The following is a 15,160-nucleotide window of genomic DNA, read 5'->3' on the forward strand; positions in this document are numbered from 1 at the left end:
ACTCTAGCTTGTGTCAAGTTGACAAATAACCAGCCAGTGAATGTACTATTCATGGGTTTTTTAAGACTGGCTACCTTTTTCCTTAGTACATGCTGGGATTTTCTTTTTAAATGTTTCCTGTGCAGAGATGCATATCCCAGTGGGTGCTTAATAAATGAGAATTGTAATTCTGACCTCTTTGTACACAGTATGGTTGTCTAAGCTTTCTATATCTAGGACCAAATGATAACACCTATCTATTAAATCAGGCTGTCTGTCCTGGCAGGAAAGACATCCAAGGTACTTAAAAAAAAAAAAGGGTGAGGTAGAGATCTCATCTAATCAAGAGAAATTAGGTGGAGTTTTCTGCCTAGTTTTTTTTTCCCCCCTAAAGAATCCCTACCAGGTGGTGGTGGTGCACGCCTTTAATCCCAGCACTGGGGAGGCAGAGCCAGGCGGATCTCTGTGAGTTCGAGGCCAGCCTGGTCTCCAAAGCGAGTTCCAGGAAAGGCGCAAAGCTACATAGAGAAACCCTATCCCGAAAAAACAAAACAAAACAAACAAACAAACAAAAAGAATCCAACCCCCCCCCACACACCAAAGGGGGTGGGGAGCCGGGTGGTAGTGGTGGTGCACGCCTTTAATCCCAGGACTCTCCGAGGCAGAGGCAGGCAAATCTCTTGAGTTCGAGGCTAGCCTGGTCTACAGAGCGAGTTCCAGGAAGGCCAGGATTACACAGCGAACCCTTGTCTCGAAAATCCAAACCAGAACAAATAATCCAATTTCCTCCCCTCATCTTTTATCCTTTTAACTCCAGGCTTGTGTCTGCTCCACCCGTAGGTCACCATCAGAGGAGGTCCAGTAAGCTTTTAAAGGTCCATCCAAAGTGTCCAACTGTTGCTTTCAGACTTGTGGCACAGCCTGACTTCCTGGGTTTGGTCACTTGCTCAATGTCCCTGTACAATGCAAGCTGCTCCTTAGCGACCCAGATTTACTGATAGGGACGTTATCCTAGCACCCTTTAAACGATTTAACTATTTAAGCTTGGCCAGGAGCACCCTCAGCAGAGGCATCTAATCCCAGGGCCTGTCTTCAGATACCTTGGACAGGAGCTGAGCCCGGATTCTCAGGGCGAAGAGATGGGGATTGGGCATCTTAAGGTCCCAGGTAGGCACGGCCAGGAAGTCTGGCCTTACCCTTGATTCTGACACCGAGCTCAGGAATTGCAGACTCTGGATTCCCTCTCCTCCTATCAGGCCTTAATCTACTCTATACTGGCTGAAAAGGAAAGGGATTCCCACGGGTGCCTAATTATGGTGAGGAGGCGACTTCACCGTGAGAGCGGGAGGTCAGGCCACAATTAAGCATAACAGGTCCTAATGAAGAACCAGTCAGGATGAGTGAGGAAGGTTCTGTGAAGACGCGGATGCCAGGGAGGACCAGGGCTGGGAAGAGCTCACAGGAAGTTAACCGAGGCACGGTGCGAAGAAGAGTCCGGGAATAGCCGCGAGCATGCGCAGTAAAAGCTGCGCGCGCGGCCGGTCTCCCCTTCTGCATGAATGCGTGCCGTCTTGCCCGCCTTCCGCTTTATAAAAAAAAGAGAGAAAATCGTGGTTTTTGAACCGCGCCTCTCTCCAGAAAAGCTGGGGACATTCACGCATGCGCACTGCGCGGGGTAGCGGTGGGCGATGACAATGCACACTGCCAGCCTGGAGCTCTAGGTGGCGTCAGTGCCCGACTGGGATACAGTGCGCACGCGCGGCGCTAACCACTCGAGGCAAGGCAGGCACGCGCTGGGTTGGGCTGGGCAGGGCAGGACGGCGGCTCGGCGGGGTCATTGAGGCGCAGGCGCAGTGCGGTGTTTGTCTGCCCCGGACTGACGGGCGGCCTGGCGGCGAGCGGCGGCAGCGGCGGCGGGGAAGATGGCGGCGTCCTCCCTGGAGCAAAAGCTGTCCCGCCTGGAAGCCAAGCTGAAGCAGGAGAACCGCGAGGCCCGGAGGAGGATCGACCTCAACCTGGATATCAGCCCCCAGCGGCCCAGGCCCAGTAAGCACGGCGGCGTGGGGGAGGGGGCGGGCGGGGCGGGGCGCGCGGTGGGAGGCCCCGCCCACCAGGCAGATCCCGCCCCCGCTTCCGGGGCGCCCGCTCTCCTCCCCTCTACTCCCTACCGCTGTCAGCTTGCAGAGAGAGGGTCACGGTGACCTGGGAGTCGGGTGGGCAGTCTCCAGGACGACTTCCTCCCCGCACGTACCGCGATCCTAGGGTTCACATCAGTGGGACATGGGAGCTTAGCGGCTGGGTCCCCTCACCCTGTGGTGCGACCCCAGTGCCTTGTCACCTGCACCAGGCAGGCTGTCAGACCCGAAGCTGCTGAGACCACAGCCGAGTCTTTAACACTGCAAACACTTGTATCTCTTTTGACCCAGCGGTTCCACTCCTGCCGTTTCTGTGACTGTCAAGAGGTCCCCTCCCCTAGCAGAAAGCACACACATGCATACCCATCTGCCCACTTAGGTTACTTAGCCCTCATTTACACCTAATCCTGTTTTGAATAGAGGAGTCTTCCATTTGATTTCTCTGGTCATATCTGATGCCCCCTTCTCCTAAGCCTGGAAGGGCCTGTTATTGGGCTCAGCTGACTGCCTCCTTCGTACAGGGACACCTCATACCTCTGTGACCAGCTCACTTCAATGTTGCTGTCTTAGTGTGTCTGACCCTCTGGAGACACAGCCTGGCAGCTTTTGTCTCCTGGGCTGAAGTGAGTGCTGGTCCTACAGACACCTGTGGCCAGTGTGAATGTATCTCGTCCTACCCAGCAGACACACACCTCCTTCCTGACTCTCCCATCTCTGGGCCTGCCTCCCTGACATGTCCTGTGCCAACAGCCGTTCCCCTTTCTTCCTGTACACAGACCCGACTTGTCACCATCATGACCACAGTTAGCGTCCTTGTTGTACCCCACATACCCCGTCCCCAAGTCCTCTCTGCCGGAAGAAATTTGACTTTGCTCCCTCCTCACCAACCCTGTGATCAGTGCCTTGCCAACCCTTTCTGTATCCCTCTTTATCCAGCAGAATGCCTTCTTTATACTCTCTGTGATATAATCTTTGGAGTATATTATTATAGTTGTCTGTGGGTCACCCTGGTAAAAGGGGAAAGGTAGTCTCCCATAGCTGAGAATTCTGTCCACTCCCTGGTCACCTGGCCTAACCTTCACAGCCTGATCTTCCCCCCCTGAATCCCTCTTCAGGGTTCCCTCCATCCTTCCCTCTTCTGGTCTGAGTCTGCCAGTTTTCCTTCCTGGGGAGTTTCTTCCAGGGCCTGGAGATACCCAGAGGTGGGGATTCTTTTCATTGGATTCTGTCTGGGACCAGATGCTGGGCCAAGCCTTGGAGGGCCCCTGCTGGACTGTGCAGAGCCGTCTTTCCCAGCCCCAGTGTGGATGAGTCAGGGTTGGGCATGGGGTCCTAGGTACCCTAAGAGGTGTCTGTCCCTAGAACAGAGTGAGACCTGGTAAGGCTGGTGGCTGGCAGGCCCCAAGGAGCCCCCCGCAGGTGTCTGTGTCTGTCAGCTCCATGCCTTCCTCCCACCCTCCCATCTCTGTCAGTTTCTACCCATCTCTGCAGTTTGGTGCCTTGCGCCTCCCCTCCTCTTCATTATGATTTGATTTCTTTTCTGTTGGACAAATCAGTTATTTCTGTTGTGATTTATCGTGGTGTTTTTTTTTCTTCCTTTCCCCATCCAGTTATTGTGATCACTCTAAGCCCTGCTCCTGCCCCGTCCCAGCGAGCAGGTACCAGCCTTTTTATCATTGCTGCTTGCATATCTGCACATTGACCTAACCGCTGCCCCTGCTGCAGAATGCCATCCATCCCTACCCCATGCTGTGTGTGTGTGTGTGTGTGTGTGTGTGTGTGTGTGTGTTCTGTCTCTTCATTCTCATGGTCTCTCCCTTCACATGGCAGTGTGAGCCTGACTGTACTTTCTCTGTGTCCTCTAGCCTTCTCATGTCCTCTTTGGCTTAGTTTGGAATCCCCAGAGGATGAATGGGCCCCCCTGATAAGTGGGGGTCTGCTAGGTGGGCACACAGGGTGGGTAGAGGCAGGTGCACTTTTCCTATTCAGTCTATCTCAACTGTGGAGTGAGTGAGTGGCATTACTTGTGTACTGTGTCTGCTCTTAGGACCAGGAATGTAGCAGTAAATAAAACAGACCAAGCTCCTGTCCTGTGGGGCTGAGGTTGCAATAAGGGGTCCATCGGTGGAAACTAAGCACGTTCCTGATCCTGTAGAATAGTCTAGTAGGCTGAGGGACTCCGCACAGGGTCACTCAAGGAAAGCCTATGGAGGATACTGGATTTGAACAAAGTGTCCCAGAAAGTTGGGGAAAGCAAGATGCCCCCCACCACCACCATGCACACATAAGGACCCTGTGCTAGGCAGTTCAGCTATGCTGGTTCCTAGGTGTGCAGCGTCTTGTATGTAAGAGAAAGAGCACCTCTGTTGGCAGAGATGAAGAAAGCTGAGTGTTGGTGGTAGTGTGTCCCCAGCTTGTGTGTGTACATGGATGTGTGTGTAGAAGGATGGAGGGCTGGCCCTATTCCCAGTGTGTGTATGTGTGTGTGTTTGTGTGTGTGTGTGTGTGCGCGTGCACGCCGCACACGTTTATGTGTATTCCATGATTTTGGTGTGCATGTGTGTACATGTTGTATACATGCACATGAGCGTATGCATGTTGGGCTGGTCGCCTGAATAGTGGGCACGTGTCCCCATGGTCTGTCTTACTTTCTGTCACTCATTCATCCTCACTTCTTCCTTCCTCACTGTCCTATACTCACTGTACTCTCCAGGCCTGCCATGTGGCTCTAAAACCCCTCTAGCCTCTGTTCTCGGGCCTGTGTATGTTTCTCTCCCCTTTCCACTCTAGCCCCCATCAAATCCATGCTTCAGAGAGTGGGACCAGCAGCCTTTTCCATGGGTCTGAGGCAACTCAAGAGGGCTCTCGGTCTGTGTTGGTAAAGGGGCTGGTAGGGTGTGGAGAGGGTAGAGGTATGGTCCTCACCCCAGAGAGCTGAGGTACCAGATTAAGAAGGATCACAGGTACCCGTGGAGGTGAGCTGTGGACAGTTCCTAGAGAGTCTGGATGCAGCTGGGGTCCTAACCACCAAGGCTAGAAAAGGACCTGGATATCAGCAGTTAAAGCCCATTGGTCTCTGCTAATTAATCTCTGGGCCCAAGTCACCAAAAGCCATTAGGTTGATTGTGGGAAAAAGAAGTAGTAAAGTTAAGGATGTAGAGAAGTGTGTTAGAAAGTAGCAGACTTTTAATGCAGCACTCGAGAGGCAGAGCCAGCCTCTCTATGAGTTCGAGACCAGCCTGGTCTACAGAGGGAGTTCCAGGATAGCCAGAGCTGTTACACAGAGAAAAAACCCTGTCTCGAAAAACCAAAGAAAAAAGAAAGGAAGTGGCAGGCTCCAGGCCACCTGGGAAGTGATGTTTGAAGGATGCTTATTGCTGATGCCCTGAGCTGAGCTAGTAATCCTTCCAGGGAACTAGGGCCCTGACAATTGAGAAGTTCATGGAAGGCAGATACTTCTAGAAGCCAAAGGGAGCTCACGGCCCCTTTCACTAGGCCAGAGACCCCCTAGCTCTCTAAGAAACCATATCCTCTCTGGCTGCCTCTGCAACACCTCTGGGCACCTGGGTCCCAAGTCTTGGCTCTTTTTCTGTCTTTCTCCTGTCCCCCCACATCTTAACACCGCCCGCCCATCCTGGGGTGCCTGCTGCCTGCCCGCCGCCTGCCTGTAGCATGCCCGAGCCATCCGCATGCAGGCCATTGGGAAGTACCAAACTCCCCTCCCTGGCCCAGCGTCTTCCCCCCTGCCCAACCCAGCCAGCCCCTGGAAAGAGCTTTGCCACCTAGATCCCCATCACCCTCTTCCCAAGAGCTCAGGCTTGGCCTGGGGTTCTGTTCCTGCTCCCTTGGTCCCAGCTCTGCAGGCCTGGCTGGGAGATGCACAGATGAGCCAGCTGGCCAGAAGGTGGACCCCCTGACCTAGGAGTGGAATCTGGGGCAAGACAGCCTGAAACCAGAGTTCCATAGCTGTTGGCTCTTGTTCGTCCACAGTGCAATATTGGCCAGACCAGGTTCCAAGCCAGCCCTGGTGGGCATTCTGTCCTCATGTGGTTCCCATGTGAGCACTGTGGCCCTGGGCCTGCTTCCTGGCACTGGTGGGGGAAGTTCCTGGCAGAGAGTCCCCACACATACACCATTTCTCTGCAGTATGCACTTGAGGACAAACCCTCAGTCTCTGGGGCCACCCCTCTCCCACCAACCCATCCAATCTCCTTTCAGATTGGAGGGGCAGAGACAGCATTCTGAAGATGCCCCAGGGGGTGGGGAAGGAGGCCCCAGCCAGCAGAGCAGGGGGCTGTGCCAGCATGGCCGAAGGGATACGAGAGGAGATGAGAACTCTAAACCTTTTGTCACCAGCTAGATGCTAACTCCTTTCATGCCCCTGGTTTTTAACCCGCCAGCCCTGCAGCTCCCACTGGCCAACGATGGGGGCAGCCGCTCACCATCCTCGGAGAGCTCCCCACAGCACCCTACACCCCCCACCCGGCCCCGCCACATGCTGGGGCTCCCATCAACCTTGTTCACACCCCGCAGTATGGAGAGGTAAGCTGGTGGAGCAGGGCTAGCACAGGGCCCTCCTTGTGCTGGTCCTAGGGAGGTGGGGGATGTCAGTGGGACCCTTGTGGTCAGCTCCTGTTTTGTCCTTCAGCATCGAGATTGACCAGAAGCTGCAGGAGATCATGAAGCAGACAGGGTACCTGACCATCGGGGGCCAGGTACTACCTCCCTATAGGCACCCTGGGGGCTGTGACAGGACCCAGGCAGGCTAGAGGTGGTGGGTGACAGGAGCAGAGGCTCTGGGGACCCTCCAGCTGCCTTGCTCTCCACCCAGCGATATCAGGCAGAAATCAATGACTTGGAGAACCTGGGAGAGATGGGCAGCGGTACCTGTGGTCAGGTGTGGAAGATGCGCTTCCGGAAGACAGGCCACATCATTGCTGTCAAGGTGAGCCTTCCACACCCCAGTTCCAGGATGTCCCCTGTGCCCTTGCAGCCTGCGCAGCACTTGAAGCTCCCCTCCTGGCTGTCCCTCCTTGCAGCAAATGCGGCGCTCGGGGAACAAGGAGGAGAACAAGCGCATCCTGATGGACCTGGATGTGGTGCTCAAGAGCCACGACTGCCCCTACATTGTTCAGTGCTTTGGCACCTTCATCACCAATGTGAGCACCCCGCATGCGGGGCCAGGACTTCTGCCCCGTAGGGTCCCACACGTCCCCAGGTACCAGAGTGTGGTTAGGGTGGGGAGGGAAGCATGGCTGCCCCAAGCCCTGCGTGCCGCCCTCCCTCTACAGACAGACGTCTTCATTGCCATGGAGCTCATGGGCACGTGTGCAGAGAAGCTGAAGAAACGGATGCAGGGCCCCATTCCAGAGCGGATCTTGGGCAAGATGACTGTGGCGGTGAGTGGCTAAATCTGGTCTTGTGTGGGCTAGGTGGGTGCCCTGGATTCTGTCCTCCCGTGACAGGTCCTTGAACCTGTCTGTCCTACAGATTGTGAAAGCGCTGTACTATCTAAAGGAGAAGCATGGTGTCATCCATCGTGATGTCAAACCCTCCAACATCCTGCTCGACGAGCGGGGGCAGATCAAGCTCTGTGACTTTGGCATCAGTGGCCGCCTTGTTGACTCTAAGGCCAAAACACGGAGTGCTGGCTGTGCTGCCTACATGGCTGTGAGTGGGGCCCTGCTGGACCTGACACAGGGACTGGGTGGGCCGGCCCGGCCTTCAGGGTATATCCTCTTCCTCTCCCTCCTTGCAGCCTGAGCGCATTGACCCTCCAGACCCCACCAAGCCTGACTACGACATCCGAGCCGATGTGTGGAGCCTGGGCATATCATTGGTGTGTTGGGGCTTCTGTTCTGAGGCTTGGTGGGAGAGCAGGGATCCTTCACCTGCTGCTCCAGCAATGCCTGTCACCCTCCCAGGTGGAGCTGGCAACGGGACAGTTTCCCTACAAGAACTGCAAGACGGACTTTGAGGTCCTCACCAAAGTCCTACAGGAAGAGCCCCCACTCCTGCCTGGTCACATGGGCTTCTCAGGGGACTTCCAGTCATTCGTCAAAGACTGGTGAGCACTCCCACTCTGCCTGTCCTTTCTCCTACTCCTCTACTCTGGGATGTGCTGGGGAGGGCTGGGGAGGGGGAAGGGATGAGGTGGGCATAGCTCCAGGTAGGCCTGTGGCTTGAGGCTGTAGATAGGAGCTAATGCTGGAGCCTTTGGAATCACTTTCTGGGTTTGGACCTGCCCTAAGGGGACAGCTGGTCCTGTGGGTGTCTGGTGTGGTGACCTGGGCCTTTGCCATGGAGGTTATCCAGGAAGACCACACTTGAGTCTTAACTTTCTCTTGTGTGAACCTCACATTCTGGTTCCAGCTCCCCAGCTGGGTCTTCACCATGCTACCCTGGGCCAGGAGACTTTGTGGGTCCCCAGCCTGGTGGAGCCTGGCTGTGAGCAGCTGCTTCTGGCTGATGTGGAAGACCCCTTTTTCACTGGGGAGGGCCTGAGCACAGAAGCGCATCCAGCCACAATCGGGTCCACCTCCTTGACTCTCATTTCTCTTCTCTCCCTGCTCTTCATCCAGCCTTACTAAAGATCACAGGAAGAGACCAAAGTATAATAAGCTACTTGTGAGTACCTAGCCCCCAATTCCCGCCACATGTGAGTCCTTCCGGCCTTGGTTGAAGGACCAGGAGGGCTGACTCCTCATCCTAAGCTAACTCTTGGGCCTACAGGAACACAGCTTCATCAAGCACTATGAGACACTCGAGGTGGATGTGGCGTCCTGGTTCAAGGACGTCATGGCAAAGACCGAGTCTCCAAGGACTAGTGGAGTCCTGAGCCAACACCACCTGCCCTTCTTCAGGTAGCCTCATGGCAGCGGCCAGCCCCACAGGGGCCCAGGGGCATGGCCACAGGCCCCCCTTTCCCACCTGGCCAATCCAGCTGCCCATCAGGGGACCTGGGACCTGGACAGCTGCCAAGGGCTGAGGACAGAAAGTAGGGGGTACCCATCCACCTCTGACTCCCTACCCACCAGCTGTGGACAGACGGGCATGCTGGTCCCTAATTTTTCCCACTCTGGGGTCAGCCAGCTACGCGAACCCCACCCCACCCCGACAGACACTGTGAACGGAAGACAGCAGGCCATGAGCAGACTCGCTATTTATTCAATCATAACCTCTGTGCTGGGGTGGCCCCTCGGGGCAGAGAGAAAGCTCCTGTCCCTTTCCCCCAAACTCCCAGGTGTCTGTCCCTCTACCTTCTCACATGCTTGCTCTTCTCCATCTCTCCCTCCCTTCCCTCCCTCTCTACCTCTGTCCCTTTCTGGTTTCCTGTCTCCCTCCCAGCCTCTGCCTCTCTCCTAGCCTAAGCCTGGGTCCAGCCACTCCTACCCCTCAGTGGAAGCCCCAGGTCCACCCAGGCCTCCTCAAGTCCTTGTCCCAGGATAGCTTTGTGGGCATTGTGACTGCGGCCAAATGGGTTGCTGTCTCCGTGTCTGTCTGTCTCTCTCTCTCTTTGATCTCAGGGGGTCCTTTTTGGAGTTTATTGTATTTTATTGTACTTGGTGGGGTGGGGTGGGGGGCTTGTCCTCATAGGGTGTGTTGGTACCTTCAGAAACTTTTACCAAAGTAATGTTCAGCTGCTGGTGGTGGGCCCCCTCCTCTCCATTGCCCTCAGGCATTTGGGGGGTTGGACTGCTTGCTGCTCTTTGTTAGTTCTGGCCTAGAGAGACCAGGCTCAATTAGGGGATCCTCACGTGGGACTGGGGACTGGTTACAGCTTGGGGTTGAGTAGAAGAGCTCAGGTGGTACAGAGGGAGACCAGGGGCCTCAGCCACACAGATGGCCTTTAGGAAAAGTGTGTGAGGGGTGCGGTGGAGAAGCAGGTAGCAGGGAGGGAACTGGAGGGAGTCAGCGACAGGAGTGAGGCCGAGGTGCAAAGAGGGGTTCCAAAGAAGGCAGGGATTGAGGGTTAAGGGAGTAGATGTGGAGGTCTGAGCATGTGTGTCAGGGACAAGATGGACAGGCTTGAGTGCAAGGGAGGTCAGGGTTCTGGTATGTGAAGTGACTTACTCCCATTGTGCCCCTGAGCGTCCCTTAGCTCACCTAGAGCTGGCTAGCTCCAACCCAGCTTGTGGCCTGGACTGGGCCAGGTGTCTGTCCCATTGTCCTGCAATGGCCAGGACAGGGTGGGGTATGTTTCCTTTTTGTTGGTGATGCATGCAAATCAAGTGGTCAAGAGAACAATATAACAGAACAAAACAAAAAAATACTTTAAAACCACAAACAAAACCCAGCACCAAAGCTGAGAAACCTTGCTGGATGTAGCTGATGCCACTGTAGGCTTAGGCGACACTGTGGCTCCTAACTATCCTATTGACTTCATTCATCAGCATATTACACAATGCCGCATGTTTCAATCGCAATAGAAGTCGAAGTCATCTTCTCTGCCTGGGGCAGGGCACCCTCTCTCCTTACCCCTCATGTTGGGGAGGTAGAGTGAAGTAGGGGTAGAATAACAAGCCTGCCCCCCCCCCCCAACCTTACCATTCTGAGGCTAGCCACCAGCATGGGCAGCCTTCATGGGTAGTTAGGTCTCTTGGCTGGTCCCTGGGCCAGCACAGGCCCAAGACTGGGCCGCATGGTTTTATTTTTATTTAACTTTATTTTCTGTGTGTGTCTCTGTCTGTCTGTCTGTCTGTCTGTGTCCAACCCCCTCCAGTGTTAAGTGGGAGCCTGGGGGAGTCTCTCACTTCCCCACGTCTCCCAAGTCCTTCCCTTTGTCACCAGCCATCCCTCTGGCCCAGGCAGAGTGGGTGTCGGGCAGGTAGGGACCTGGAGTGGCCTGGTCCTACCCTCTGGCCTGTGGACTCCTCCTCAGGCCGCCAGTGTTGCCCCCTCCCTTTTTAAAACAAAATATCCTTGTTTGTAAATCCTTAGACGCTTGAGAATAAAACCCTTCCTTTTCTTCTGAGTGTGTTGTCCTAAGCCTGGTAGAGTTTATAGAGATCGGGGAAGGGGCTGGGGGGAGGGTGGGAGAGCTGGGCAGGAGGTGTTTGGAGTGACTTGGGGTATCAAGCTGCTTTGTGAGGGGCCCCCTTCCTCTCGAAATTTCAGCACATCAAGAAAGCCCTTACCCATGCAGGCCTTGAGCATGGGCTCTGATGTTAGCCCCTGTATCCTCCACCCCCGCTCCCTGTTTCCCAGGGTGGCAGACTCACCAAGGCCAGGGCTGCCTACCCATACCTACAGGGCTAAGTACAGCCCAGCCAGGTGCCTGCTGCTGGCCTGGAGCATTCCAACCTGGACAGGCCACCATGGTGGGCACTAAACTCCTGCTCCTGGCCCTCCTCCCTGGGACTGCCACTGTGCTCAATGAACCACTTGGTATGTAGCTGTGGTAGCTGGCACAGGGGGCGGGGGCACCATGTTCCACTTCCCTGCTCTTCCTTCTCAACTTAGTTTTGCACCTGGATGTGTTGGGGGGCGCCGGGTTGCCATCCTCATGCTTTTCCCCAAGCTAGCCCCTCTGCCGGTTTCCTCAAAGTTCTCAACAACCTAGTGATGGCAAGGACTGTGGATGGGAGCAGGTGTGCAGATCCAGTCGTTCTGAGAAAACCCCCCGCTAAACTGCCACTTGGCAGGAGTCATTGCCTGTATAGACGTTTTAGTGAGTGCACATAAGCGCAAGCCTGGATGAGCACAAAATAAGAGGTCATCCGCCATCACCTGTTGGCACTGTCCTTTATTTGGGGCCTTGGATCTCTGTTGAACAGAAATTCCCATTCCAGTCGCCTGTCTGGACCACGGCTCTGCCTTCTAGGGAGGGCGCCCTCTTGACCACAACAGATGTTAGCACCCTACCTCCCCTTAGTGGCCAGTAGGTCATAATGGGTCTCTTAGACTTTAAGACTAAGACTCTTGCTCTAAGACTTAGAGCAGGGCTGGGGAGATGGCTCAGAGGTTAAGAACACTGGCTGCTCTTCCAAAGGTCCTGAGTTCAATTCCCAGCAACCACATGGTGGCTCACAACCATCTATAATGAGATCTGGTGCCCTCTTATGGCCTGCAGTGATACACGCAGACAGAGCACTGTATACATAATTAATAAATAAAACTTTAAAAAAAAAAAAAAAGACTTAGAGCAACCTAGATGGGGCAGACCTGTCTTGATCTTGCCCAGCTGAACTCCACCAACACTGGTCAACCGAGTGTATCCCCAAATCCCTTTCCCTAGTCTGCAGGTGGTAAAAGAGGTCAGAAAAGGGAGCACGGCTTTGTGCAGGTTTTGACTACTAGGCAGTGATGTCATTAGGCGTTCTTACTACTAGGCAGTGATGTCATTAGGCGTGCATAGTATTAACTTGGAGAGAGTTTGGCACACAGCTGAGCAAGGGTAAAAAGACCATCTGTAATGTGTCCCTTTTCCAAGAGAGGCAAGGGCTGGAGGTGGAGGCCTTCCCCTAGAAGAAATGCGTCCTCCTTACTCTGTGCTCCATTCCAGCACCCCCATTCCCTGGGGCGCCTGGCCCCTGGCTGCGCAGACCCCTTTTCAGTCTGGATTTTTCAGACACAGAAGATTCATTCCCTTACCGCACTGGGCCACTGGAGGTTCCGGCCGACAGCCATGTGTTTGTGCAGGTGCGGGCGCCTGAAACACCAAGGGTGGGTGGGAATAAATGGGGACCGGTCGACCTTGATGGCGCCTTGGTTCCTCAGGCAGCCTTGGCCTGTCCTTCACCGAGATGGGACCTGGCCCTGCATCGCTGCTCAGTAACACCTTCCTCACGCCCGGCCCTGGGGCCTGCTCTGGTGCTTCTACGTGGGGGCTGCCCTGCTGACGCCTCTGCCAACTTCTCACCACCTCCACATCCGGATGCTGCTCGCCCCACACGCTTCAGCTTCCCTTCCGCTTGCGCCCGGTATTCAACGCCTCAGTGCAGTTCCTGCACTGCCAGATAAGCCGCTGCCGTCGCAGCCACCGCCACTGAGCTCTCCACCAGACACCGACGCCTCTTACCCCACCATCGCTGTCGCAGGTGCGCTTGTAGAAGCAGTAATCCGAGTACCCTCGGAAGAGTCTCTGTAGCTAGCCACAAGCGTCTCTGGCAGCGGAGGGAAGAACTCTACCAGGTTTAGAGGCCTGGGAAGCAGAGTGCTTTATGGTCTGGGTTCCTCTTAGGATGGGTACTGGGTGCAGAGCTACCCCTCATGGATCTACCTGCACAAGGACTCTCCAGGAGACAGGAAATGCAGAGCATTAGGCTCTGGGATCCTTGGGTGGGAATCTAAAGTTCTTTTAGGGCTGGAAGACTGGATGCAGAAAACTGTGACACGTCCAAACTGATTTGGGTGTCTCACTTGGGACCTAGAGGCTGGCATATTGGGTGTTCTAGGGCTGAAACCACTTCTCTGTTTAGGGGTTGGGTCCAGGAGTCCTGTGAACTCTTAGCTCTAGTGGAAAGCTGGAAGTTTAAGTCCATTTTAGGAGCTCTGGGGAACCTGATGTCTGGTTTCTTCCCTCCCAACCCAGCGTCTGCCTCAAGATGAGGCATGCGCGGGCAGAGGTGAGAGCCTTGGTACCGACAGCCCCCACCTGCACACTCTGACGCAGCCCATCGTGGTCACAGTACCTCGTCCACCCCCTAGTAAGCTCACAAGCGGCCCTGGAACTCGGGTGGAAAACACAACTAGGTCCAGGGCCTGGTCTCAGCCTCGCACACATCCCCATAGGGCCGTCTAAGAGCCTTTCCGGCAGGGCCGTGCGTCCAGAGCCGCCCGCTCCAGCCGCTGCAGCCCTGGAGCCCGCACCAGTGGTGGCCTTGGTGTTGGCCGCATTCGTGCTGGGTGCTGCGCTGGCCGCTGGGCTCGGTCTCGTCTGCGCACACTCAGGTACCGACTTCTGTCCCGCCAGAACTCAATACCTATTTCCACAGGTCCAGAAAGCCTATCCTCCATACCTCCCCCACGTCAGCCCCCCTCCCTCTATGTGCCCCATCATGCTGAACTTTCTTGGATCTGGCCCTCTGCAGCAGCTCCCACCAGAGGTCGCGCTTACCCTGGCGCAGTGCACAGGCAACCCTTATTCTAGGCAGCTGCTTCTTTCAGCACCTCCAGCCCCCGGCCAGCCTCCTAGAGCTTCACCCGGCGGCCCCCAGATCCAGAGGCCCTAGTAGGCAGGTAAGTACAAGGTGCGAAGGAGGTGGTGGTAAGGATCCTTCATAGAGTTTACCCATTGGGCTCCAAGTAGCTTGTATGTTTATTAATTTTTTGAACAACCTTCAGGCGGCTACTTTTATAATGTCCATTAGAGATTTAAAAAAATGAGGCACTTTTATGAGGTTAAGTGACTTGTCAAAGGTAAAGCTGGAAATGGAATTTGGGGGATGGGGTCACCAGCAGTGAAGAAATGGGGTTCTTAAGATTTGAACAGGCACCAGGTAAATGTTAGGGATTTAGACATAGTTCCTAGTCTCACACAGGTGCATAGATTGATGGAGGAAGCCAATGCCTGCTGGGAAAATGTGACCTGGTGAGTCTCTGCCACATCCTCTCTAGAGATGGCACAATTCAGTGAGGTCCTGTGATGCATCCAGCCATGGATTCAGAACCCTCTGGAAGGACTCATGCACATCTCTCCTCCCTCTCACCTTATCCGTACTCACCTGGTTCAAAATAAATTTCTTACCTGCCTGCTAGCTTCTAGTGGAGTTAATGAGCTCCCAAGCACGGGGTGGCGGGGAGCGCAGGAAAGGGAGCTCCATGCTGTGCCTGGGAACCAGAACTTGGAAGATTCGTGGCTGGGAAAGACAGATTGGAGGGGCTCGACTCCAACCCCCATGAACACATATACCCAGGGAGAGTCAGGGGCCATTTGCCTGGAACAGAAAATTACACCCACCCTGGCCAGCTTAAGTTTAAATTAAGTCCTGCTTTCTTTCTCCACTCCAACACCGCAGCTCACCCATCCCCAGACCTGCCTTCTTTCAGGTCTCTTGAATCCTTCCTACCAAAACTCCCCCCTCCTCTGCACTTAAGCAATAATA

The 15,160-nt window shown here is 54.9% G+C and overlaps 2 protein-coding genes across 5 annotated transcripts; both read left to right on the plus strand.

Moving 5' to 3' along the window:
- The first annotated feature begins 1,797 nt into the window (after positions 1 to 1,797).
- Positions 1,798 to 11,088, plus strand: Map2k7 (mitogen-activated protein kinase kinase 7). 4 transcript variants are annotated; one of them, XM_052754685.1, is made up of 13 exons: positions 1,798 to 2,025; positions 3,725 to 3,772; positions 6,515 to 6,656; positions 6,763 to 6,829; positions 6,946 to 7,059; positions 7,154 to 7,273; positions 7,406 to 7,513; positions 7,605 to 7,784; positions 7,873 to 7,953; positions 8,039 to 8,181; positions 8,696 to 8,741; positions 8,847 to 8,977; positions 10,837 to 11,088. In XM_052754685.1, exons 1-13 carry the CDS (start codon positions 1,902 to 1,904, stop codon positions 10,943 to 10,945), a joined length of 1,413 nt encoding a protein of 470 aa, XP_052610645.1. In that variant the 5' UTR covers positions 1,798 to 1,901; the 3' UTR covers positions 10,946 to 11,088. The 4 variants fall into 4 exon arrangements, with proteins under 4 accessions (XP_052610645.1, XP_052610646.1, XP_052610647.1 ...); XM_052754686.1 differs by lacking the exon at positions 3,725 to 3,772 and having other exon boundaries at positions 1,803 to 2,025; XM_052754687.1 differs by having other exon boundaries at positions 1,803 to 2,025; positions 8,847 to 11,019.
- Positions 11,089 to 11,192: 104 nt separating this feature from the next.
- Tgfbr3l (transforming growth factor beta receptor 3 like) lies at positions 11,193 to 14,812 on the plus strand. Its single transcript, XM_052754708.1, is given in 5 exon segments — positions 11,193 to 11,501; positions 12,619 to 13,016; positions 13,019 to 13,153; positions 13,648 to 13,762; positions 13,848 to 14,812. Coding segments are annotated over 5 exon segments (1,311 nt in total). The 5' UTR covers positions 11,193 to 11,278; the 3' UTR covers positions 14,288 to 14,812.
- The last annotated feature ends 348 nt before the right edge of the window (positions 14,813 to 15,160 follow it).

This window comes from Peromyscus californicus, unplaced genomic scaffold (assembly GCF_007827085.1).
Source record: "Peromyscus californicus insignis strain IS unplaced genomic scaffold, ASM782708v3 Scaffold_2__1_contigs__length_46816999, whole genome shotgun sequence".
In the NCBI taxonomy this organism is placed as follows: domain Eukaryota; kingdom Metazoa; phylum Chordata; class Mammalia; order Rodentia; family Cricetidae; genus Peromyscus; species Peromyscus californicus.